General features: G+C 35.8%; 5 protein-coding genes and 1 pseudogene across 9 annotated transcripts; 3 read left to right on the top strand and 3 right to left on the bottom strand.

The window, feature by feature from the left end:
- The first annotated feature begins 242 nt into the window (after window positions 1-242).
- Window positions 243-2,693, top strand: LOC111287635 (uncharacterized; annotated as a pseudogene). Its single transcript, XR_016328958.1, has 4 exons — window positions 243-638; window positions 864-1,031; window positions 1,287-1,671; window positions 1,811-2,693. The product of XR_016328958.1 is annotated as an uncharacterized LOC111287635 (transcript).
- Window positions 2,694-6,192: 3,499 nt separating this feature from the next.
- LOC111274154 (protein IQ-DOMAIN 17-like) lies at window positions 6,193-8,765 on the bottom strand. The gene is made up of 5 exons (XM_089745802.1): window positions 8,407-8,765; window positions 7,985-8,302; window positions 7,652-7,888; window positions 7,409-7,555; window positions 6,193-7,303 (listed from the first exon to the last, which is right to left on the bottom strand). Exons 1-5 carry the CDS (start codon window positions 8,530-8,532, stop codon window positions 6,509-6,511), a joined length of 1,623 nt encoding a protein of 540 aa, XP_089601928.1. The 5' UTR covers window positions 8,533-8,765; the 3' UTR covers window positions 6,193-6,508.
- A 2,792-nt stretch (window positions 8,766-11,557) lies between these two features.
- On the top strand, window positions 11,558-12,726 carry LOC111287629 (small heat shock protein, chloroplastic-like). The gene is made up of 2 exons (XM_022878292.2): window positions 11,558-11,923; window positions 12,137-12,726. The coding sequence occupies exons 1-2, from the start codon at window positions 11,668-11,670 to the stop codon at window positions 12,553-12,555; spliced, it is 675 nt and encodes a 224-aa protein (XP_022734027.2). The 5' UTR covers window positions 11,558-11,667; the 3' UTR covers window positions 12,556-12,726.
- A 524-nt stretch (window positions 12,727-13,250) lies between these two features.
- On the bottom strand, window positions 13,251-14,017 carry LOC111287622 (uncharacterized). Its single transcript, XM_022878281.2, is given in 2 exon segments — window positions 13,251-13,777; window positions 13,779-14,017. Coding segments are annotated over 2 exon segments (495 nt in total). The 5' UTR covers window positions 13,874-14,017; the 3' UTR covers window positions 13,251-13,377.
- Window positions 14,018-18,178: 4,161 nt separating this feature from the next.
- LOC111279988 (uncharacterized) lies at window positions 18,179-20,619 on the top strand. Its single transcript, XM_022867102.2, has 6 exons — window positions 18,179-18,743; window positions 18,826-18,961; window positions 19,128-19,239; window positions 19,363-19,396; window positions 19,630-19,861; window positions 19,965-20,619. Exons 1-6 carry the CDS (start codon window positions 18,561-18,563, stop codon window positions 20,060-20,062), a joined length of 795 nt encoding a protein of 264 aa, XP_022722837.2. The 5' UTR covers window positions 18,179-18,560; the 3' UTR covers window positions 20,063-20,619.
- Window positions 20,620-21,934: 1,315 nt separating this feature from the next.
- Window positions 21,935-26,484, bottom strand: LOC111279977 (polyadenylate-binding protein-interacting protein 12-like). 4 transcript variants are annotated; one of them, XR_016329126.1, is made up of 12 exons: window positions 26,286-26,484; window positions 25,555-26,121; window positions 25,338-25,445; window positions 25,199-25,243; window positions 25,025-25,097; window positions 24,831-24,943; window positions 24,645-24,704; window positions 24,505-24,552; window positions 24,344-24,412; window positions 22,503-22,564; window positions 22,252-22,394; window positions 21,935-22,155 (listed from the first exon to the last, which is right to left on the bottom strand). XR_016329126.1 is itself a non-coding variant. In XM_022867080.2 (11 exons), the coding sequence occupies exons 2-11, from the start codon at window positions 26,101-26,103 to the stop codon at window positions 22,337-22,339; spliced, it is 1,185 nt and encodes a 394-aa protein (XP_022722815.2). In that variant the 5' UTR covers window positions 26,104-26,151; window positions 26,286-26,484; the 3' UTR covers window positions 21,935-22,336. The 4 variants fall into 4 exon arrangements, 2 of the variants coding, with proteins under 2 accessions (XP_022722815.2, XP_089602403.1); XR_016329127.1 differs by lacking the exon at window positions 24,505-24,552; XM_022867080.2 differs by having other exon boundaries at window positions 21,935-22,394; window positions 25,555-26,151.
- Between the last annotated feature and the right edge of the window lie 93 nt (window positions 26,485-26,577).

The following is a 26,577-nucleotide window of genomic DNA, read 5'->3' as shown; positions in this document are numbered from 1 at the left end:
TAGTCATTTACAGGGAGAGAGAGAGAGAGAGAGAGATTTGCTTGTTTTTAAAAGATTTATAAGGTGGTGGTCTCCTTTGAAGAGGAAAAAGGAAAAAGATAAGCATTAGCAAAATCTTGGCTTTAAATTTCTCCCTCTTTCCCACTATCTGCATGTTCAAAAGGGTATAGAGTTTGAGGTGGGTAAGACTTTTTCAAGGGGGATTGTGGTTTATTTGATGGAAAAGGTAATTTCCCAAATAAGGAAAGTGGATTCATTATGACCGTGACTGGCTTTAGCGTTTCGGACAAGGCAGCCAAAGAACATTGAAGCTGTTGATTTGGGTGTGAAGCTGCAAAGTAGTAAATTATAAACTTGGAAGCTGACGATGGTTCACCATGATAATCATCACCATCCATGTCCACCTTATGCAGTTAGTTATGGTGATGTTGATGCTGATGGTCCCACAAGTAATAAAAACAGGCCTAAGACCAGTAATATATACGATGTTTTTGCTAGCAGTGATTACGGTTCTGCTGCTGCTACGTCTGCTGTTGCTGTTGCTCGTGGTGGTGCAGTTGCCAGCCTAAGGACTTTGCAGCCTTCTGACATTTCTCCCACTACAGCCTCTGCTGCTCACACTGCCTTCAAATTCCCAGGTAGAAATTTCCTTGCTTTTTCTCTTCTAGTCAATGCAAAGTCTCTGAAAAATTACATTTTTACTAATCCATTTAAGGAAAAAAATCCATCTTTATTCAATGAGCAAGGCAGAGAGAAAGAGAGTAAAGTTTTGTCTGTTTGACTGATGCAGGCAGAGAGAGAGAGAGTAAAGTTTTGTCTGTTTGACTGATGCAGATACTATGGATGTTTGATTTTTATAACAGGAGCGATGGCGGCATCTTTGGATTTTCCTTTTACAAGTGCACAGTGGAAGGAGCTTGAGAGACAAGCTATGATATACAAGTACATAAAGGCTTGTGTTCCTGTGCCTCCTGATCTCCTCATTCCCATCATAGGAAGCCTCTCAGTTCGAGTCGCTTCCCACTCTACCTGTAATCTCCCTTTTTCTATTAACCTTGCCTTTTTATTGATCAATTTCTGTCATCTTTACTGTTGGGATGTCTTGCTTGAATGAAAAAATTTGTTCGTTTTGTTGGCTGATTGGATATTCACTGAGTGAAGAGTTGCTTGCTTTCTATCAATGCGAAGATATTTAAGGGTTTATTTATTTATATATATATATAAAAAGAAACTTTATTTATTTATATATATATAAAAAGAAACTTTGTTCTTTTTGCTGTGGGCAGTGGGTGGTGGCGCTCTAAATCTGAGCTTTGCAAGTAGACGGGATCCTGAGCCAGGGAGGTGCAGGAGAACAGATGGAAAAAAATGGAGGTGCTCTAGAGACGTGGCGCCTGACCAAAAGTATTGTGAGCATCACATGCATAGACGTCGCCCCCGTTCAAGAAAGGCTGTGGAACTTCCTAACAAGAAGGCCCGCCATACCCACATTCAAGCTCTTCCGTCATGTTCCTCCAATATTCTCACTAAGAATGCTTCTCCATCTCAGTTTGTTGGAACCCTTGCTCCTCCCTTCCAGCAGAATCAGACCACTTGTTTTCTTGATAAGCCAAGTGAAAAAGCAGCAACATTCTGGCCTGTGACCTCTGTTTCTTCCTACAAGGAACCTAGGTGAGTTGAAGCTTTCTTCCTCCTTTGATTACACCCCCCACCACCAAAAAAAAAAAACTTTTTTTGTGTGTTTTAAGCGTTGATTATACGTTTCTATGTTTCTGTCTCTAATTTTGGTATCTTTCCTTCCTAATTGAAGTAGCTCGGACTGGATTATGAATGAAGAGCTACTACTGGATCATCTCATGCAAATAGGAACAAGTGCTGCAAATTCTCTCTCCAATGCTGATAACTCCTTTGTTCTCAACCAAAATTATTACAAGGAGCCTCTGAGCTTGAATTCATATGCAAATTTCACTGCTACGGAAAATCAACAACGCACTAGTTGTTCTTTGTTTATCAACTCTGAATTAGTTCCGCTAGAAAAGTCCCCAGAAGGTACACCAAGAGGCTGTATTGATGCGTGGTCTACGGGTATATCAGGTGACCACAATGGAAAACTCTGGCTTTCGTCACTGTCTGTCAATGGGAGTCAATAATATCAGAGATGATGAGATGGGTCCTATTCATATGGGATTAGGAGTGAGTCTGACCAGATCCATGAATTTGCTTCAAAATCACACCTTTCAAGCTAGTTAGCCCGTCTCTTGGGCTGCTTCAACCCCTGGAGGCCCACTCGCAGAGGTTTTAAGGCCAAACAAGATCGCCACCGCCGCAGCAGCCATGGAAGGCAGCTCTAATCCATCATCATCTCCCATTACCGGAAATGGAAGTTCTTCTTGTCCGCTAGTGAGTCCACAGTATCTTCACCAGCTGGTGTTTTACGAAGAACGCTTGCTTCATTTTCTGATAGCAGTGGTAGTAGCAGCCCAACACTTGCCAGTTCAGAGGCCAAACCTGAGATCGGTTTGATGTGGCTTAAAGGAAATTATCAGACGGTCTTTCCCTAATGAACCAAAGAATCTACTACAACAAACGGATGTGTTCTCTTTTTTTTTTTTTTTTGGTATTTTTTTAATTGACAACTTAGTTGTTGGGTTTATTAAATATATCCTGACTTGCATTTGTAATTGTGCAATATCAGCCGGTTTTTTTAAGAACTCATTATAGTGATTTAGTGAACTTAGAAGAGAATTTGTCTGAAAATGTTGTTTGTGTTAGATTATTGGAAACTTACAGTATACTGATTTTTAGATCTTTGCAAAGAGGGCGATAGGATGGTATATGTGAAGGACAAAGGAGTGTCATAGTAGGATCCTTGAAACCTCTTTTTAATGGAAATTTGGTGATTTAATTCAACTCTATCAGTGAATATATTTTCCAAAAAAGAAAAAAAACATAAAACCTTTGTTTGGAGTTGCTGATAGTTGGTAGTTTGGACCTGCTCGGAAGTCGAAGCTCCTTCTTCCTTACTAAAGAAGAGAAGGGCTCTAGTGGTTTGACATGTTTTTGTACCCTGAGTCAGCCAGAGCCAGACAACCACAGCGTGTTGTGGTTTGACATGTTCTTCGCTGCGAAAAGGAATTAAGCGGTCCATTATAACGAGATGACATGAACTTGGGTTGAGAATTGCGATCCGATGGCCGTCGATTTGTTTAAGATTCTAAAATGAATGAACCAAGGAAACCCCAGTCCGAGCCAGCGAATGCAAAGGAAGTTGGGAAAGTAAGTCATATTTTGGAGCTAATAGGAGCATATCAGAAAGTTTATATATTCATATTAAACAATATTTGAGCTCAAAAACTTAAGTTATTAAATTTTTAAATTTTTCATGTATATATAAAATATTTCATTTATATTTTTTAATGATGTGAGATTTTTTATTTATATATGAACTTTATCTCAATAATTTTTTTCGTTTATTTGTGAATTCTTATCAAATTTTATCTCGGTCCTTATGTGAATAAATTCTAACAATACCTTTTTTTGGTCTAGACAACTTCACATCTTGGATGATGTTGGTGCATCTTAAGCCCACCTTAGGCCTGGTATTCAACCTTACCTCTATGTAGGTCTAGATTGTCTCTATGCCTCTCAAACTTAGCCTTAATCACGGTCTTAACCTTGCATTTCATCATAGATTGATTTAGTACATTACTTTTTTAGGTATTTCGATTCCATATATTCGTTACATCCAAGTCGAACCTTTAACTCTAATACCAGTTAATGGAGAGATAAGTCACACTTAGAGCTCATGAGAACATACTAAAAAAGTTTTTGGGCTCAAGTAGTATCTAACATATATGTATGGACTCTCTAGTGTACTCATGTGAGCTCTAAGTTTGACATATCTCCTCAACAATACCTCAACTCTCCAATGTGAGTAAGTTTTATCAACACCTAATTTTTGGTCAGGTAACTTCACGTCTTGGATGGTCTCAGTGCACCTTAGGCCCAACATTCGACCTTGCCTCTTTATGGGTTTAGGTTGTCTCGATGTTTCTTAAGCTTGGACTCAATCATAGCACACAACATGGCTCTCTGCCTAGATTGTTTCAATGCCTCTCAAGCTCGGCCTCAATCATGGCCTTAACCTTACACTTCATCATAGATTGATTCAGTACATTTTCTGCTTAGGTGTTTCGATTCCACACACTCGCTACTAATTATTTCACACATTCAGTAAATTGCCTACGAATTATCAGAGTGCTCTAATATGATAAAATAATCTCAAATAATATTCAAATTAAATATGTCACGCAGTAAAAAAAGAATCAAATTATCACTCTCTTGTGTGAATCTAATAGGAATCAAACAAATAGAGTTAACAAATAAATTACCAAACTACAAGCACATGACACAAGCAATTTACATGAAAGCCCTCTATAAAATGAATAGTAAAAATCACAAGTAACAACAAATAATTTTCACTATCAAAATAATGAAAATACAAAGTTTTTTCTAATTAGAATTAAAGGTATACAACCACAATATCTTAAGATTAAACAATCTTGATAAAAAAATAATCTTGAAAGAGAAAATTAAAAAAATCTCAACAAATTTAGATATTACCAAATACTCACGAAATCAGTAAGTAAAAATTCAAAATCCGATCTCTACCATACAAACTGAAAAATAATAAGTCGTAAACATTAATAAAATTTTGGCTTAATCGGATAATGAATCGATCTCAATCAAATTACTTGATCGAAACTATACAAAACTCTTTTTTCTCATTTTTTTAAAATTATTTTGCCGCCACATTTTATTTTTTTTTGTTTTCCAGTTATATAAGGGTTTAAAATTTTATAACCAACTATAACAAGCACGAAAAGATTAAAAAATCTTGATGAATGCCCTTTAGTTTTAGGCCACCGAAACTAAACCCGACAAAGGAAAGAAGCTGTTAATGTCGTAATTTAACGAGTTTATCATCATTCATTCGTCCTCTCTTTTTATTAACTGACTCGCACAGAAAACAGAGCTTATGCTAAAATATTCGCGTCCATTCTATTGTATAGTTCAGCAAAATTGCTCGTTTCATCAGCTAAAGTCGAGTATCCGGCGGCTACTAAAATTTGATATTGGAGTCACGCAAACCTCTTCGGCTGAATGTCGCATGCACCCGGGAGGCCCATTCTCGGGAATCCTATGGGGAACCAGCCAGACTACAGTACGGGTTTAGGCCTCAAGTTAACGCCTTAGGCCTAAGATTATCCCAAGAGAAAACTCGGGGCGAAAAAAATATGAGAAGCCTATGGAATATGGATTATGGTTGCTTTTGCTCTTTGCTGGTTATTGAAGTATAGCGGCCATATAGTTTGGTGTCTCTGCCACAGTTTTCTTGTAAGGGCAGGAGTAAAAGCAGTTGCCGCAAAGCCTCCTTGCATTTCACTGATAGAGCATTCTTTCCTAACGATGTCATGTTTTACATTGATGAGGCTGAATGGTCCAGCTAAAAAAACAATCGGTGACAAATGAGCTTCAAATTGAGCTTCGTCGATGGGCTGATGTCATTGCGCAGCGTGCGAGCATTGGAGTTGGACAGCGGCAAGCCACTGTTTGTTGCACCAGCTATTAGCGTTTCATGTGGAGCAACTCTTTCAAGAAAAAAAATTCTCATATCTATTGATGAGTTTGGAATTTCTCTCACCCCACTAAGAGACTAGCTTGAGGAGACTATGGGAATGGCACCATGGCAGAACCTTATATAATCCTCTCGACTAAACGACTATTCTTGGAGTCACTGCCTCAACCGAACGATGGTTGATTTGACATGAATAAGGTAATGATAAATTTGTTGTAGTGCTGTCCATTGATTCTGTATAATTAGGTACGTTGTTGTTAGCATTCTGCCAAGCTTAGTGTAGCTTTATGCATACATTTTAGAGTTTACTTATAACTTGCATATCGTTCTTGATTCTCTTGAGCACTGCTGAATATTTAATCTTGTAAGTTGCTGCCTGCTGATTTTGGAATTATTGATGAGTCATTGAATAGCACAATCTTATTTGCATGATAAAAACTTCCTTTCATGATTAAAAAAATCCTGGTCGTCGTTTTGTAGCAGGACATTCCGGCTTTCTTTAGATGAATACAAAATTTATACTTCATCCAAAAAAATGATGTGCAGGAACAGAAAAATTTTTCAAAATGCCATGTGGGCAAAGCTGTGCTATTTTCGTGTACTGAAAATGAAAGTTCCAAAATGTTTCTGTAAGACGACTGACATTGATTGTTTAATTTCTTAAGTGGTCCAGTGAGGTTGCTTGATGAACTTGCTATGATGATAATAGATGATAATAGAAGCTTTAATAATCAATTGCCAAATAAGATACTTCTCGAGACACTGTCATGATAATTGGCTCCCATCATCTACATGCAGTTCTAGGCCTAGCTTTCTCATTGGAATAAAAATTGGTAATTATCACCAGCTTTGCCTTTGTTCTTTTTCACCTCAAGCAATGGAGCAATCGCATTGTTTACCTCCACCACTTCCTAAGATCATTTGTTGAAGGTGGAAAGATTTCTTCGCCAAGACTACATGCATAACAAGAAGAAATGTTGGATTTCTGCTCCATGCCAAAATGGCCTCCATAACGGCTCCTATGCCTTGGACTCCCCTAATTATAATCATAAACTTGATCTTTCCTCCCCTCAACACCACATTGGTCAGGGACTGGAAATGACAGACGTTTTTTGGCTGATCCCACTTTCTCCCTTTCTGGGGTTGAAGGCTCTGCTTTGGTGCACTTTGTGACCGAAACCGAGACTTAGCAGATGCTGTAGCAGCCATATAGTTAGGCATTGCTGCAGGAGCCCCAGCATTACCACTCATTGTATGGTTGTAGGATCCTGAGTTTGGCGTATGGGGTGATGGGTGGCTCTTCTCTTCTTTGAGGTAGCGAGGGCTAGCTGAGTACATTTGGAGAGGCTTTGCTTTTGACGGAGATGGGGTGATTGAGCAAGTGGGGAGACTGTTGTTGACTTTGTGGAGAGGGGACGCGACAAAAAATGGACTAGGCCTTTGTTGTTGGTAGTGATATTGAAGGATGGATTTTTGGTAATGGAGGGCTGAGTAAGAGTAAGGTCTAGAGGTGTCAATTTCAACTGTTTTTATGGGATCTATTTGGCCACACGACATTCTGCCAGTACTCTCCCATTGCTTCCTTGTTGTCCACCGATCAACCCATCTGGTTTCCTCGTCAAGCTCTTCCTCACTTTCGACAGTGTCTCTGTCAGTTCTCCAAATCTTTTTCAGGAAACGGATGCAGGAAATAGTTTCATTAGTTATTTCGCAAATTTAGTAAAGAATACATCAGTCATGTAAAGACAGGTCAGGGACCGAAACATCAACCTGGTGAGAGAAGGCATGCGCAAGAGCTCTTTCACGTTTCGAGGTAGCTTCCTTTTTTTTCTGCACAATGGCCTGAATCTCCTCCGGTGTTTTCGGGTGCTCGTTCCAATGGATCCAATCATCGACCTTGCTGCTTTCTTCCTTAGACTGCACCACAACTTACAAGGCCAATATAAAAAAAAACACAACAGGTTGCTGCCAGTTGAAGCTTAATGCAAGTCATCTTTAAGTAGTATTTCTTACAATGGACTTCCTGTCTAACAGATGCGAGCTCCATAAGCTGGTGGGGTCACTGAATATGGAGTCTCTGCTTCCTTCATGCGCCGAAAGCCGCTTACGTTGATTACGCACTCGGGCTTGCACTCGATCCATAGCCTCCATGCATCTAAGAGTAATATTTGCTCGCTTTCGAACATTTTGGCCTCTCACCAAGGCTTGCAGCTTCACCAGCCCCTTGAGTGCTCTGAGAGCTCTCCTTGCCTTCAAAATCACGACTATATATTGGTTATTCCTAATATCTTTACTTGTGACAAATTTAAAGTGCAACAAACAAACTAATTACTAGTATTCCATTACCAGACATCCTCTGAAAGCTGCCTGTATAAGAACGGCAGCAATGTGTTCCCTGACGAAAATGGAAGGCCTCGTGAGGCGAACAACTTCTACAGCTGCTTGGGCTGTTGCTACTGCTGCTTGAGCAGCTGCTGTGGTGGCTATGGCCACTGCAATGGCGTGTCTTTCCTCAGCTTCAGGAATAGCATTCAGTACCGAGGTTTCTGGATTGGTGGTCGCTTTAGCATTAGCAGTTGTAGTTGTGGTCCTTTCTTCACTGTGTTGTATTACTGTTTCCTGACACGACGGCTTCTTGAAAATCCATCTTCGTTTTCCTCTTTTCTGCGCAAACCAAGAAAAAGAAAATTAATTCAAATTTTATTGCATACATATATTCAAGAAACAAAAAGAAAAACAAAACAGAGGGAAAATTTATGAAGATTAACCTTCTCTTCTTCCTCTTGTTCGCTATCTTCTCTCATTCTACAGCTTCTCTTCTCATTTTCCTTTGTAGGAGACCTAAAAGCTTTCTTCATTGCAGTCAACCAAGAGTTTCCTCCAATCTTCCCCATAGAAGAGTTGACACAAAAAGCAAAGCAAAGCTAAATTAAGCCAGCTATATATAATGCAGAATATAAGAAAAGAATGGAGTTTTTCTTTCATAGCCTCATTGGAGCTTCTTCATATGGAGTAGTTGGTATCTTTAAATGCAAAAGGTCCACAGATATAATTGAAAGGAAAGGAACAAAACACTATCTATGTTGGATCCAACTGGGCATAGGTGCATAGCATTGCTAGCTAGTTCTTCCATTCGGGAACGGACACTGCATTATATTAAGCTTCGTAACGTTATTGTGGGCAGTGTGTAGTGCTAAAAGATATGATGTTTTCTTGTGGAGTGGACCGTGGAGAACACAAATAGAGTTATGTGTCAGACAGTTTCAGACAACGTAAAAAAAGTGAGTAGCCTCGATAATGCTGAAAGTTGGATGGGGTAAGAGAGGTAAAAGCATTTGCTTTCATGTTTCTCAAAGAGGTACTTTCAGCTTGTAACAACGACCAAAGAATACGGCTTTCTCTGGGCCTTCCACGTGCTAAGAAGTGTCCGTTGAGTTTTAAGAGATAGTAATTGTCAATAAATCATACGTGGCAATTTATTAATGATTAAAATTAAAAGTAGTCAGGAAATTTCTCGTTAAACGAGGTATGTTGGGATTGGTTAAAATTACAAAATCAAGACAATTTCAGGTTCTGAAAGGTGAATTAATTTAAAAAAGAGAACTGATTATTACAGGGGAAAATGATAGTGGGCAGAATGACAGAGGTTGCTCAGTGGATAGACCAGTCAAAATCTTGACCTTTTTATTTTTGGAGCCCCATTAATAAAGACTTAGGACTACACCCTCAGATTCAATTTTCTAAACTCTGAAAATGTATGGTCGCCTGTATGAAACTTCTCGGATTCGCATTTTACTGCTCCTGCCATACAGTCACTAATTAACAACAGCCTTCATTTCCCCATACACTTGCTCGTTCAGGGTAATTGCCAATAGCAGAACAGCCTGGACAGGAAGAGCGGGGAGAATATTTTTGGGGGTAAAATATGTGCTCGATTCATCATGTAGGTTTAAGGGTTCTAAGATTTAGGATTTTAATATAATAATTTACGTTTCGAAATTTGAACAATTTGAACTCGTATGTGAGTTGAAACTTCCTAAGATTATCCAAATGCATGTATGATCGCATGCAATTTTCATTAAAAAAAATTTTATTAACACAATCACATGCCTTTCCAATGATGGAAACATTTTTCTGTAATGGAATCAAAACAACCTGAACACCGCTATATAGGCGACCTATTTTGATGCAACAGTTGCATTACCCCACAAAACTTCCAATATTTTTTTACTGTTTTCCCTTTCACTTTCTTTCGGTTCTTTTCTTCGATGACAGGGACAGGAAGCGCCAAAAAGAATTTTGAAGGATTTTAGAGACAATATATATATATATTTTTTCATACCCTTGTCTTGTCTTTGTTCTTTTCTCAGCTTTTAAAGAGGATTAGATTCTCCGATGGAAGCAAAACAAAAAATGATCTTGCATACTTGAGCACTTTGGTCGGAATCAGTGATTTGCTAATGGATTTGTGGATTTTAAGAGAAAAAGTGATTTAGGAATAAAATGATTTAAAAAAAATGTGATTATTAAGTCTCGATGATATAGGAATGTAAAATTTTTATATTTAGTTTAATGAAAGATTATTTAATAAAATTTTTTTATATTATTTTTAATAATATATGAATAACACATTATTTTTATTAATTTTTAAAATAAATTTTTATATTTTTAATAAAAATAATTTTATAATTTTAATTATTATCATAACATTAATTAACTTTATGCATAAAAAATATGCATATCAATCTTCACGATGAGGATTACGTGGGAGTTAGAAAAGAGTAGCAATCTCAGAGTTTTAAAGGACAGATCCTTCAAAACAAATTTCATGTGTAATAATATTAAATTAATGTATTTTAGATTTTATATGTAATAATATTAAGTAAAGATATTTTATTTTTAAATTTTAAAAAATAATTTTTTATAATTTCAATAAAAATTACATTTTTATTTAAAAAATATCGTTATTTTTAACAAAGATTGCATCTTTATTTTAAAAATATCATCTTATTAATAAAAATTGCATTTTTTATATTAGAAACATTTTTTATTAAATTTTAAAAAATATTTTTTTTCATATTTTTAACAAAAATTACATTTATATCTTAAAAATATTGTCTAAGATTGTGTTTTTTATCGTAAAAATATTGTTTTTATTAAGTTTTGAAAACTAAATTTTTTCATATTTTTGACAAAAATTATGTTATTTTATTTTAGAAACATCGTCTTTATTAAATTATGAAAAATATTTTTTTTATCTTTTCAAGAAAAATCGTATTTTTAATCATAACTTTTATAAAGATTTCAATAGCATTGTATTAAAAACATAATATTTATTTAAACTATTTTAAGAAAAAAATTATTTTAATAATATTTTATAATTTACTATATTTTTAAGGTAAATATTACTGTTTATATAATCTAAAAATATAATTAAGTGAAAAACAAATTTTATTTTCTCTCTAAAATCTTAAAAAATTAGGAGAGATTTTTTAATTCTCCCTACTTTTTTACTTTTTGATAATATTAAAAATCTTAAAAATTCAACAATTATATTTGCATGAATCAAAATAAAAAATCAAATTATAAAAAATAAAATTCCGAAAAGGAAAGTCCTCCAACCAAAACGTCCCCTTAAGAGAATCTAACGCAAGGTTTCCTAAGGAAGACAGTAAAAAGTAATGGCTTATCTGAGAAAATAAGGATCAATGTAGAAATATCCTTTTCTTGCCCCCTAAGATGTAAATCCTGGATGTTTCCGGAAAGACTAGATAGCCTAAATATATTGCGAGTAACGACAGGTCCAGATGTTGGGTCCAGAACCTTCACACCCTCACTCAAACTTTCAAGATCCCTCTCCAAACTTCCCCTGCTTTTTGCCATGCACAGAACAGAGTCTCCTCCGTTGGCCTATATATATTCACCGTCCTCCTCCCTATCTTTAGCAGTTCAAACAAATAGTCATTAAAGCTCTCTTTATTATTCAGTCTCCTAGCTACCTCTTAGTTCTCAAAGTCTTTGTTATAACAATGACTTCAACTTTGTCTTGGTCATTTTCACCAATGGTATCAAACAGGGTTAAGCCTTGTTCCATTAAAGTTATAATGCCATTCTCTGTGTCTTTTCCGTCCAAGAATTCTTGCAGCAGCCGGCTGTCTATTGTAAGGGCACAGGCCGCAGGGGATAACAAAGATACGTCAGTGGACGTGCACGTTAACAAAGATAATCAAGGGACAGCTGTCGAGAAGAGGCCTAAACGGTTGGCTGTGGATATCTCTCCTTTTGGTAAGTATTTAGCTCTTTTTCATTTGTACAGTTTTCTTTATATCAGTAGCTCGACATTTGTTTGTTACAGCTGAATCATTAATATGGCTTGTTATAATGAATTTTACCATAGAGTGTGGAGAAAGGCTCGATTGATTAATTCCTTTTTCAAAATTTGGGGCCAATCTTGCCTCTGATTCTTCAGAATATTTTAACTTGATCCATGGTTGACAGGTTTGTTGGACTCCTTGTCTCCTATGAGATCAATGCGTCAAATGCTAGACACAATGGACCGGATGTTTGAGGATGCCATGACATTGCCGGGCACCCGAACAGGAGCGATGCGTGCACCTTGGGAGATCAAAGATGATGAATATGAGATCAAAATGCGATTTGACATGCCAGGACTTGCAAAAGAGAACGTTAAGGTTTCCATAGAGGACGATATTCTAGTTATCAAGGCAGAGCAGAAAAAGGAGGAAGGAGATAATTCTTGGACAAATAGGAGCTACTGTTCCTATGATACTAGTCTCCAACTACCAGACAACTGTGAGAAAGATAAGATCAAGGCAGAGCTGAAGAATGGAATTCTCTTCATCTCCATTCCTAAGACAAAAGTTGAGCGCAAGGTTATTGATGTAGAAATTCAGTAAAACGCTTGCGGGTTTTAAGAAGGTGCCTTTGTTTTTTTATCTTACGCGATCTTAAATTTTGTGTAGAACCTGCTATGATGCTTTTGATTTTATACTTTGCATAAGAAAGTTTTTGTAAATGTAAGTTTACGTAAATACTAATGGGATATATGATCATTTCTTTTGAAGCTATGAATACTCTCGGTAGGAAGTCTGTAGCTGGTCATCTTCTCTTTCTCTTTAGGTCCTCATCAATTCCAATTGCCTGTCCAATTCACGGCTTTATGATGCCATAAATAATAGTGATGGTAACAGTTCAAAATGGTTTCTAATGAAAAAAAAAAAAAAAAAACCCTCTCCCTAGCCTGCTATGGACATTTTCTTAGCTTTGTTTTAACAATGAAACAGATTCAGAAATTGAAATTTCCCATTTTCTCAGGGCATCAAATCGGTCTTAACAAATTCTCAATTTCCAAATATTTGCTGAAATGTTATCACATCTACAGTAAGTCAAGAAAAAGGGGAATACATGAAAAACCCGTTGCAGTAGTGATTAGACCTGTTAACATGCAACAACGTTCTAGCTTCTGAGTGTTAGGCAAAGACTAACAACTAAGAAAGATATCATAAAATCATTGTTCATTCTTGTTTCACAATATCAAACTCGCAAAATTATGCTGCGCTGAAAGCGAATGGAAATGATAAACTCTGTTTACGCCACAATTTCTTGTGATTTCAGGCCATTCGATTATATCATTCTTTTTTTCAGGACCTAAAATATATGTTGCCCTGAAGTTCAAAGAGTTAGCGGGACAGCTGAAAATCTAGTTACTCTATTAACTATCACTCTTTTTCTTCCGAGATAGATTCGAGTTTTGGCTTCCAATGTCTAGGAGATACAACAAAATTACCATTTCTATTCTCAAGCCCTGCAAGAACCTCCTCAACCGATATTTGCTTCGTCAACAATTGCTGAAGCTCTTGCTTTGTTATAACAACTTTTATTCTCTTAACACAATCGGCTTGTCGTGTATCAGCCATGGATGAATTACTTTCAGGAGTTGGATCTCCAACTGGATCAACTGAAGGAAGAATGTAGTAAACCTTCCCTATCTTCAACTCGTAGTTAAGCGGGAAATGCTGTGTAACCGTCTTTGATAAACCAATACCCGACCCTGAAAACTTCTCCAATATATCTTTAACAAGAAGTGGTGCTCTCATGAACTCTAATTTCTTCCATCCATTTTCACCCCTGCAAAACTTTCTGATCAGGCTTGGCGTCAACAGCTCTCAGGCAACAACCTTCACTTCGTCTAAGAGGAGCCCAACAATTACCCATTTAGCTTCAAAAAATTAGAGCCAAGAAGAGATATGGCCTATGGGCTATGGGGTTATTAGCAACAGAAGAGATAATATTTGATACAAAGCAAGTTTGTTGTTTGGTTAATTTGTAAAAGGAGCAGAGGTAACATTACACACTAAACAATTAATGGGTTTGTTTTGCATTAATGCTACGTTTGAATAAATATTAATAAAGGAAAGAAAGGAAAGGAAAGAAAAGAAAAATATTTTTTTTTAAAAGAAAAGATACATATAACCTTTGTTTGGATAATTAAAATTAATAAAAAGAAAGTAAAGAAATTAATTCTAACAATCATTATGTGAATAAAGAGTGAAAAAGAAACAAAATGATTCATTATAATAATTTTTAATTTTTTTCAATTATAATCTTTCATTGCTTGTGATTTTATAATACATTTTTGAATCATAATATATTTGCTATCTTATCTAACCTCATAATTACTACTATATTAATGATTTTTAATCAAGTGAAACAAAAAGATATTTTACAAACATGCATTGATGGATTTGTTAGTCATTATTAAAATTTCAACACGTTATCACTTTGACATCTCATAAACCTAAAAAATATGTCTATTCATATTTAATCATTTATCAAGATCAAATCATCAAAAAATTATAAAAAATTTTTATATTGAAAAAACACGTGAAACTTATTTGAAAAAAGAAATGATTTTAAAAAAATTACAGAAAGATTATGATGTGATTAGATTTTTTTTACTAAGCTTTTGGTATTAATAAAAAGTTGAATATAATAATCTCTTTACAAAAATAAAATTTTTTAGCTTTTTTTCTTTAACTTTTTTTTCAAATTGAAGTATTAAAAAAATGAAAACTAAAAAAAAAATTAAAAGTTATTTAATTTTCACTTTTTTTTTAAAATTAAAAATTTATCTAAACAATTTTTTTTTTTTTCTGTTTTCATTACTTTATTTTATTTTATTCTTTTCTCTCAATCCAAATATACCGTAAGTGCAAGAGCAAAAGTTATCTTTCTGTTGAGAAAGGGGGCCATTGGCATTGCTCATCTATCATTCTCCATTTCCCCTTGCCTTTTGGCCTCTAGCTCTGTTTATTTCTAGGAGCCTAGTAGTGTCCATGTCACATTCAGCTTCACTTACTGTCTATCAACTTGATGACCGTACAAATGGGACAATGTAATTGATTGGTACAATTATAGACCAAAATAAAGAGATTTTCACGAAGGATTATTGGCCAATGACCAGTGTCTAAAATCTAAATCTTTATGGTCTGATCAAAAATTTTATTTTTTAAGGCAAGATATTAAATATTCTTGATATTTATACACCTACATAGTGGTCTATGAAATATCCATGTAATAAACCAACAATTTATCCTCCATTGACCCTTTTTATTTTCTTTTAATTCGTACTCTGTATTATTACATCATCCTTGGCGTTTGGTGATGTCAATGAAGCATAAGTTGAAGGGCCAAAGGGGAGTAATAGCCTACTTGTATAATTAATTGTAGTCGGTTAGAGTGGGGCCTTATTGATTTCAATGGAAGCATTTGACATGACTATCTGATTCCATGGGAGTGGGACCATTTCTCGGTACCAAAATCATAAATTCAAGGGTCGAAAATTCAGGGACAATTCCAATAGAAGAATATGGAGAAGTTTTCCACTTGGGTTCGCATCATATTGTTGGAAAATTCAGTCCATTGTTTGAGGGCATAAAACAGTTTAGGTCATTCGAGGTCATGATGAGAGAGTTTGGATCCTTTGTGGGGGGTTACATGTAACTTATTAATTTCACTCAGAACCCTTTTCGCTTGTTTCTATGTAAGGCTGGTACCTAACTTTGACAATGCTATTATTGTAGACAATAGGGAAGGAGTTTAAAAAGATCCCGTGATTCTTGTCTATTATAATTTGAAATGGTTGACTCGTATTGTCGTTCCTTACTGAGGACGTTTAACAAACCTATCTGACCTACAAACAGCTGGCTTAAAAAAAAGCTGGCAAAAGGGTCACCATCGACCCTACCTAAGTACTGCCAAACAAAGGAATGTATAAAACGTGAAACAAGAGGTATAGATTTTATTTAATTAAGGCATTCTTTTTCTCCCTGCAAAGAAGGATAATTAGTGATGGCAATGAGTCGGGATGTATTGAGTTTTTATTCGTTTCGAATTTGATTTGATTTTAAATATATAATATTTAAATTTATATTCAATTTGATAATTTTTTTATTTTTAATATTCAAATTCGATCCGATTTGATTTGAAATTAATAAAATATCATTTTAAATATAAATATAAAATTAAATATATATAATTAAATATAAAATTAAAAAAATATTTTTTTTATATATATCGGATCGGATTTGCCTAAAACCCTACCTCGACCCGACCCCGAAAATTTTTTATCATATCCCGACTTCGACCCGAATCGATATCCGATTTTCAAAAAAAAAAAAAAAATTAACCCTAAGTTGTCGGATCGGATCGAAACCTGAAGGATTCGGGTGTTTTTACCTTCTCTGAGAACAATCCATATGATCAATAGATATTTTCATACAATCAAAATCACATATAACAAAATGAGGACAAAACGAAAAGGCAAACAAGAGAACTAAATAGGTTATTAAGACTTTTAAGTAGTTCAGTGGAAATCGCAAAACTCCAACTATAGGTCGGCCAATATAATTTCTTGCCCTTAATCACGAATTTGTAGCTTCAAAAAGCAAATTCAGACAACCTTAATGGTTCACGCGACACACATTGATGGACAAAACACTACACTAAATTGTCGTTTTGACTCTAATGCTGGCTTAAGAAGGTGGATTAAGTCCATGATTGGGAAGAAAGAAGCACACTGTTAAACAATGACGGGCTCTAGCATGGAAATTCTGAACCGAGCTTAAATCGAATTGATCATATAGTTCAGCTGCCATTGGGTTACCCTTGATTTCTTTGGTGCATTTATTTGGGCTTTTAGCCTATTTGGACAAGAAGGGATCTGAATTCACCAGATCCACGGGAAAAGTGTACCCAATTTTTAAAATTATTGATTTATTTGGGAATTACCAAAAGAGTCCAAAACAACTTAATGACTAACTTTGGTGTGGGACTGACTACTATAGTACAAAGCTCATTCGAAGAACTAGGCCTGCAGCCGAAACCATTATTGGAAACACTAGTGGTCAGCTGATCATGAATTATGCCAAAAACTTTAACAAAAGCCCAGTATATGAACAAAGTTGATTTTATAAAATGAAGTTTATTACTAAATGGGGGCTTTGACTATTAAACTTTTGCTTTCATTCTTACATAAAAAAGTTTAATAAACGAAATCAGCAACTTCTTCACTTAGTTTCTATATATCAATGAAACAAAATACTAAATATATATATAGTAACTATTTCTGATGTTTTTAGTTGGGTATGGAAACTAACGAACGCGAAATTTTAAGCTCTCATTAATTGGTTTTATTTCAGCATGTCTCATTACATATAAAGTTCCCATTATTTAATATGCATTCAATTTGGTTATCATCTTTCATGAATTAATAAACAACCAAATCCCTACTCTTTTTTGTGTTCTTGTAATTATTGGAGACGAGGATCAATGTATAGTTGTTTACACTCTCAACAATCACAAAGAAAATCCGTTGGCTAAAACAACGGTTTGTCTCATACAACAAACCCAAATCGGAAGCACGTTCTCTCGATCAGCATTCGGAAGAATAACTTATTTAGAATTTATAATTATCCAAAATATAGAAAGAAGAAGAATAGGTTATTATTGCTGAATGAGCGGCTGTTGAACTGCTAGAGAAGGTGAAGGTCAATAAATATGTCTTCTAATGGCCTCTAAAACATATATGTATATATATATGTATATATATATATATATTCCAGGGATAACAGCCATTGGATCAATAATTTAATAATATGGAAAAGGAATATATGGCTAAACAACTGATAGCAAATGAGGAAAGAAGAAAGATGGAGAGTTGGATACAGCAAGGCACGTATCTTTGGACCCATTAAAAAGTATAGTAAGTACTGTTGATATCTATGTCAAATAAACGACGGAATATGGAAATAAGGTTCTTGGAAATTCCCCTTTTCTACTGTATTTGCCCTTTTTGTGCCCACTTGCACTTTTTTTTATTATTTTTTTCCTTTTCTTAGTTTAGTGAATTATCAGTACATTCTAAAAAAAACTTCAATAATTGGGTAAAAATAAAATAAAATCCTCAATAATCGTACAAGGTTTTCTATTTCGTTTCTCTGGCGTCCCATGGGTTCTGTTGTGCAGTTTTTTTTTTTTTTTAATTTGCTCCAATTTTCAAACCTTTAAACAGTGATAAGTTTCTCGTTTAGGGTATCTTTGTTGGGGAATCTGAGGTGAGTTGGCTGTGGAAATCTAGTAAGGTTTGATAGAAAAAGAAGAGAGAAGTAAACCTTATTGATTGAAGTTGTTGTAGAGGGTTGATGCGATTGCTTTCACTCCATAAATATTTTGTCAGCCAACGGTTCATTCTCACTTTGTCTCCCCTTTTTCCACTGTATTTTGGCTTTTAGGTGCTGATTCTCGCCTGGGTTCTTTCCTTTTTTTTTTTCTATCTCTGGGGTTGGCTGCGCTTGTGTGGAGTTTGGACTGTGATTCCATATCTCAGCCAGGGCCAAATAAGATGCCGGGTGAAACCAATGCTACAGGGTTTGGTGACACGACTTACACCAAGATCTTTGTCGGAGGTTTGGCTTGGGAGACTAAAAGAGATACCCTGAAACGTTATTTTGAGCAGTTCGGAGAGATACTAGAAGCTGTCGTTATTAATGACAAAAGCACAGGAAGATCAAAAGGTTATGGCTTTGTAAGCACACGTCCCCTCAATCTTTCTCTTTTTTCGCCTCTTTATTTAGCCTTTTAACTTTGTTTTAATTATGGTATTCTAGGTGACGTTTAAGGATGCTGATTCGGCGATGAGGGCTTGCTCTAATCCATCTCCCGTGATTGATGGAAGAAGAGCAAACTGTAATCTTGCATCTCTTGGTGCTCAAAAGAATCGTCCAACTTCTGCCTCTCAGCATGGTAATCAAATTCTTCGTTATTCAACCCCTTGATTTGCCATCGAACCAACATCATAAATGCGGCAGTCGATATTGATGATTGTTTCATTTTGCATATTTTGCTTCTCTCGGTCTCCTTGCGTTTACATTTATTGCTGTCTCCGTTTGTTTTGCTAACAAATTTACAGGGATGGAGAAATTTAGCCCACCACCTCGAGTCATGGCACCATCCAGTATTGGTACTCCAGCATTTTATGGTCAACTCATCCCGCAATATGCATTTCCATATTGGGTTTACGGGTAGATCTGATTCAAAACCTTTGCATACATAGCTTAATAGTATTTGAAAATTGAAATGATTTAGTAAATTCTTATTTCAATTTGTAGTTCAATGTTCTAAATGTTTTTTCTTTTAACATTCAGGTATCCTGGTCACACACAGAACATTTATTCAATGGTTAGTCTCCGATTCTATCTTTTAAATTATGCGTTCATCTGAGTCCCACTTTAGACCAGTCACTGCAGTTTGCAATTCAGAATTTGTGGTGTTCAATTAAAAACTGAATGCATCTTTACCGACATTGTTATTGCAACTTTTAGTATGAAATCTTGATGTTTATGTTCAATCATTACAGATGTGTCAAACAACAGTTGGATATTTTGATTTGAAATCAGTTTTTTTGTTGGCAGAACTATTATAATGTATATGGAGGGCAGCGGTTCCCATCCCGTTACACCACCGGGACTCCTGGATCCCCTGGAGTCTACTTAAGTTACTTCCCACTCTATCCCCAGCATGGGCAGAGCAGCACAAGTCAGTATCCAAAAATCACTCAATATCCTAACGCCTCTCAGCAACACGGTACATTTGGGACCTTAACACTTCCTCAAGCAGCCACTCCATCTTTGCTTGCTACTACCGGTTGAGTATCAAAAAATTTACTGTTTTTTTTATTTGCACAGCACTACTTTACTTGATAGGTGGGAAATAGATCTTATTGTAACAAGCTTCCTTTAAAATACAGGTGCACCAGCCACAGCAGAAGTCGCCGGGATGCCAGGAACTGCCTCTGCACAAAATTCATGTGTAATGCCAGCGACTGATCAAATTACGATTTCATAACTAGGATCAGTAGAAACAGTGGAAAGGATACAATCAGATAAGTCAACTGAATACTCTCTACAGATTACAGGCAGAAAAGAAAGGGAGGGGTTTTACATTTTACCTTTTCTCACAAAAATCACACCTCAATACCGCAAAGATTAGAGAAGCATTCAAGAGTAAATGACAGAATACGATTTTTCACTTTCGGCCATTTTTAGATTTGCTATTTGGATATATTCTCTTTGACACACCACAATATACACACTTTTTATTACCCCTTTTAGGAATGGCCTTTTTCTTAAATTCGTCTCAAATGATCCTACAGTGATTCTTATAGAAACTATATCTGTTCGCATTATTGATCAAGAATTCATAGGATTTTAAGTTTACTTATCTAAAAAGCAATACTGGGTCTGAATAATGAAAGAGAGAGCCAGCTAGGGTCTTGCTTGGCTTGTCAGTTCATCATAGTTTTCCTTCGTTTTGCAGTTTGTTATAGAGTCATTGTCTGACTCTCTGTCGTATGCCTGAAGAGTAAAAAATTTACATCTCATCTTTCATATTCCTTGGGCATTTTTATCTTTCCATTGTCCATCTTTTGCATATTCAACTTCCGGGATTCATGAAGTATATGTCGGGAATCGAAGAAAATGCCAACACTAACTAAATAAACGTTGATTGCGTTGGGTTCCTTGTTCCAAATTCACTTACATGATTGTGCATATATAATTAATTAATTAATTTGCTTCTAATTTCTTCAAATGCTACGTAGAAAGAGGCCATTATTAGACAGCGAATCCCGGTGGGGTAAGTAGGACGATTGGTCCGCAGGTCCGCACTCCACCAGCTAAAGGCAGATACAAACTTTTCAAAAAAGGTTGTGGCTGCTCGCTAGGTATTCCCATTACTCGAAAGCACAGAATTAATTTATTTTGTGGTTGAAGTGAAAGTTACGTATTAAAACAAACAAACAAACAATGGTTTGTCGAACGCTAATGCTGCACTTCCATGAGGAGATATTATGTGAATCCGTAATGATATCTATATAGAGATCTGAATCTATATTTGTGAAATCATTTTTTGTAAACATGAATCTCCATACCAACACTCTCAGTAGTTCAATTTCTGAGGTAAACAGAATTGTTCCAATGAAAATTTTGTAGCAACATCAGACCAAAGTAAGTCAGCTCTATCAGAGTTCACTGTCAGAATTTTAGGGAATGCTCAGGGCCAATGTTAATTGTCAAATATTTGCCCTTAAATTCATAATCTCAAACATAAAAGGTAAACCCTTGTATGTTTGCTTGCAATATTGCATCATTAGTGTTATTCTTCCATATCCTTAGCGATCTGATCAAGTCAAAGTGCCATATATCTATTTAAAGGAACCACCATTTTTTTACCAATATGAGAAAAACAAAACAGGGTTAAAATCCAGGACATATCATTGACAGAACCCCTTTTCCCCCACCAAGAAGGTTCTTTGAAAATCTCCATGACTTTTGGCATTTTGCTCAACCTTCCAAAACAATAACTAATTTTGACCACAGATGCTTCACTCATTTCTTACCTTGAGAAAAATCGAAATATGGTGTTACTTGTTAGTATACCATATTTAACATTAAAATCAGAATATCTATGAAAGAAAAAAGTATATACTTATTTCAATAAGAGGCCAACTCGACTATCTTAAGAGAGACAAGGGTTTTATTTAAGATTCAATGAGATTATAAAATCAGTTTTTGGTAAAATTCACATGGATTTTACTTCTAAGTTCCAACTCTTCTATCAGAAATTCAAACCAAAAGACTGCACAGGTGGACAGTCTAGTATTTCATAACGATAAAGGCATCTAAAATTGCGACCAAGGAATCAGCAGAAAACAAATCATAATCAACAGTAAGAGATAGTCTATTTAAAATTATCAGTTGTTAGACAGATATGCCCGAGCAATCACCCCTAGAAAGTGCATTGCAATATGCAACATAAATTAACAATGTGTCCTCAGAATCACATCCAGCTCTACAAGCTAAAGAAACCAACCACAATTAACCCCCTGTAAGTAACAAAGATACTAAGATGCAGGGACAAAATGATGATCCCTTCCAACTCTACAAGCAAAAGAAACAAACCGCAATTAACCCCCTATAAGTAACAAAGATACTGAGTAAGATCCAGGGACAAGATAACATTAACGCCCAAAGTACCTCGAATGTACTGCTGTATGCATGTGTAAATATATATATATTGGCAATTGATAAGTCCAGCAGAAAGAAACAAGCAAGGGGTGAATCAGTGCATTGCAGGGCGAAGAGCATGAGGCAGAACAGGTGTCTTTGATGGGCTTAACCTGCATATGCAACAGGCAAATAATCCCATAAAATTAGGGAAGAATTTGAATTTTTCAACCAAAAAAATGTAAGACATCAGCTCAAACAGAAAAATCTCACAAACTAACCTTATGGGCAGAGATCCCAAAACTGCACCACTGCAGTTGAGGGCTGCAATCGCACTTTCAGCCTGCAAGAGTAGAAAAATAAAACGTGAAGATCATCCTTGCACACAACATCCAAGCCAATTTACTCATTTACAAATAAAACCAACATTGTGAGACATTCCAGCAAACAAGTTGTAGCACAGTCATTCAATGGCAATCACAGGGAAAAGTACAAACATATTTCTACTGAAAAATAGACACACTTTTGGCAGTTCCATTCCAAGTGAAATATTTGTGGAAATCATTCCAGCTAAGCATCTAAAACAGATTTGTGGCAAATGATGCAAAAGCTTTGTTTAATAATGGGGTGGATAGAAGAAGGGTAATATGATAGCTTAAGAGCTTAGAACCCAGTTCTACCATGCTACTAGAAACAACAGTCAGAGATCAACTAGTAGATTAAATCACATATAAAACAAAGTTACCAGGCACTTATCTTCACACTTTGCTCAACTACAGAAAAAAAAAAGTTCTTGACCATTAGAAAAGTACGAAATAGTGAAAGAGAAAGTGAAGGAAAGTGCATTAACTCATCTTCAAAATTGGCAGCAACAGATAAAATGATTCATCTTGAGCAAGTGCAATGCACTTCCTCAACTAAACAAAAAGCACACCAACAACATGAGTATGATGCAACAAATGGCTGTGGTGCAGAATAATAAGCTAGATAAGTTTAAGGCTGACGGTGCTCTCAAGCAAATGGATAATCATTCCGTCTGGCCACCAGCATAAAAGAAAAAAGGTTGTCTGGAGTAATGCTCTACATCACAAAACAAAAGAAGCCCAACATCCTGATTGCATCCTCTGACTAGGTTTGTCATCACAAATTACTTTCCAAAAACACTGCATATGATCATGGAGATTTAAGTGAGTCTTTCGCACACACGACTCTCCCCTGGTTCTAGGTAGAACTCAGGATAGTTGAAAGAAAGCTAGACATTTCTAAACTTGCTAATCACAGAAAAAATTCATTCTGAAATGCATTAAACCCTCATTTCCCTCAGTCAACAGCAGGTAAAAGGAAGGTTTCATAAACATGGTTCACTGTCCTTCAACACACGCTTCCACTACACTTGTGAGCACAGGCTCCTCATTTCACACTCCTACAATCAACCATTCATGGACCAGCAAGCATGATCATAACTGATCTTAACAGTCTTGCAACAACAGCTGTAAAGACCCTACGAATGACCATAGCCTTCAAACAAAGACATTTCAGTATCTCCCCCACCCATCGTTCTTAGAGACTGTAGTGAGAGAGGGGACCAATGGAAAGACCAGGACTACTCTTACAGAACCGTAAATTTTCCACAACTCAATTCACCTAAATCAACTTCCAGTCCCATTTGACAATGTATATCCTACAGTTCATGTCCCAAAAACCATTTGAAGTAACACAATCAAGCAGCAACCAAAAAGGAGGCATGATGTCAAAACCAAAACAGTAGAAACCAAGTGAGCTCTCCTGAAGAGGTTTTAGACCAATGTCACTTCACTTCATCCACTTAATTCTTCAGATCAATAAACCCCATGAATGAAAAGACTAAAAAGACAGTTAAGGCTTGGAATAACAGAGAAAAAATGATAGTACATTATCTATGTAAAGAAGTGGCTAGATAATGTTACAAGGGAATAGGCCATGTCATTTTTCATCTTAGAATAAGTAAGCTTTATGGTATAGGCCACAACATAGCACAGAATGTTCTCAACTTGAGAAAGCACAATACAGGAAATTTAACCTGATACCATAAAAACAGATGTTGCAACAGTTTCAGTAATAAAGATAGCAACAGTGTAACTACCATTGTGAACTCAACAAAAGCAATACGAGTTGAATGATGATAATCTCCCAATAGCCTCAAGCGTTGAACCTACCATAAAGCAAAAATGTTCAGTAAGAAATCATCAAATGTGACAAATATAACACATTTATAAGGCAGATCACACACGAGAAACTACAGACCTCCCCACAAACTGATTCAAAGAAGAGCTTAACATCAGCTTGAGTTACCTGTATCAATTGAACAAACATGCCAGGAATTATTGCTCTGGTTGTTGATCACACTGGCATTCAAAAAAAAAATAGTGGACGTGAGAAACTACCTTCTTGTCTATGTTTGTACAGTAAATGGTCCTTGTGCACATCTCCCTCTCGTCCTCGGACTGAAGAGCATAAAACATTTGAAGCCAAGTAATTAAAAACGAAAACACATATCAATATGTCTCTGACTCAGTTTCAATAACTTACACAACTGTGAATAATGTTCATTCATCATATAGATGCTTTACCCTGGGTAAGAAAGTAGGGTTAACAGGTGCAATTGCAGTCTTCGAAGGCAGCACTCTTACAGGGTAATAACCAAGCATGGTTCCAGACAAATTCAAAGCAGCCCTCGCATCCTCTACAAGAACACTGAATTGTCAATGCTGTAAAAAGAGGGCAGACATCAATGCTAACCAAATGCATAAGACTTCCATAATACCATCTTTATAAAACTCGACGAAAGCAAAGTGGAGGATAGAATTAGGATCACCACATATACGACAATCAACAACCTTTTGACCAAAATAACAGGAAGTTATTTTAGGGGAATAATCAACCACTGCTAAGTTGGATAAACTGAAATTTCTGTATTAAATAGGAGAAAAAAAAGTACAGGTCCACAACCCAGAAAGAGACCCGCAAGAAGGTCCTCAGTAACCTATACAATAAACATAATCAATCAGTAAGATATCACTATCAGTGCACAAACAAAGTAAAACTGAGGCGAGAACCATGAGTGTGAGATATGTCACCTGTAGATCAATATCAGATACATAAACGGTCTTCCTAATTGCATCCTTTCGCTGTGCAATGCTCGCTCTATTATTCAAATTTCTCTTCCCTTGGCTATAGTTATTCCTCTTTTGAGTAAAAAAGAAAAAGAGAAAATCAACAAAAACAACCAATATAAAATTGTTATAAAATACAAAAAAAAAAAAAAATTGCCAAAGGAAAAAGAAAGCAACATACCATTCTATTAGTATGTCCACTGGCGTTGCCAGAATTAGCATGCACTACAAATTTGTCAGTACTATATCCAAACCCATTTTCCAAAAAGCGATTACCTTGATTTTGGTTTTGATGATGGCTATCATTAGGATTACGATGATGATGATTGGCAAGGGAGGGAGGTACAAATTCCTCAGCCATAGGATTAAGCTTCGACAAAATCTCAGCCAAATCACTCATATCATTCTTGAAATTTTCACTATGACCTCCATTTTCCACATTGCTAAACCCATTAAGCCCAGCAGTCTTTGTCACCATCTGCTGCTGATTCTTTTCATTAAACCCATTTTGCATCTGATTGTTGCTATTGCCATTGCTGTTGAGGCCTGCTGCTGGTTTTTCTTGTTGAAAGTTGTCTTCCTTAGTACACTTAGCAGCAGTCACGGAATCAGTCCTGGTTTTTGATTTAACAGGATCGTTTACCGCATTGGAGTCAGACGACACTACGGTGTTTTCCAAATTTGGATCAGATGGCCCCATTTGTGCCCCAGCATTCTCAGCAACCGCCATTATCAAATGGAAACTCCCCTATCAAGAAATGGTCTTTTTCAGATTCCTCTGTAAACAAACAAAAAACAAAAAAATCCCATCTTTATTATTTTGCCTTAATTAATGATCCCAAAAAATACGCCCAGAAAAAATAAATAGTTATTGTCGTCGTTGTTGTTGCAGTTTTTAGAAGAGCCACGTACCTGCTGCATCTAAATGGTTTCCATCGATGTAAAAGCCAACCCCACCTTAAAGATCATCACTCCATGTACTAAGAATTTAAAAGGGAAAAAAAAAAGACACTGCAAATTGATGAGGAAACGGGTAAAACAGAAGAGAATATTTTATCTCTTTTGGCTTCTCGTTACATTAATAAATTAGATATGGGGAACAGTGAAGATCTTGTAGATGGAAAAAGAGAGCTATAGATATTAATAAAAAAAAAAAGTATAAGAAAAGAAAGTCATATTTTTTTTAAAAAAAGTGTATATCCAC

This window comes from Durio zibethinus, chromosome 17 (genome assembly GCF_047325235.1).
Source record: "Durio zibethinus cultivar Kanyao isolate XHJ-2024 chromosome 17, ASM4732523v1, whole genome shotgun sequence".
Classification (NCBI taxonomy): domain Eukaryota; kingdom Viridiplantae; phylum Streptophyta; class Magnoliopsida; order Malvales; family Malvaceae; genus Durio; species Durio zibethinus.
The sequence above is the reverse complement of the archived record's forward strand: the minus strand, read 5'-3'. Positions and strand labels throughout refer to the sequence as shown.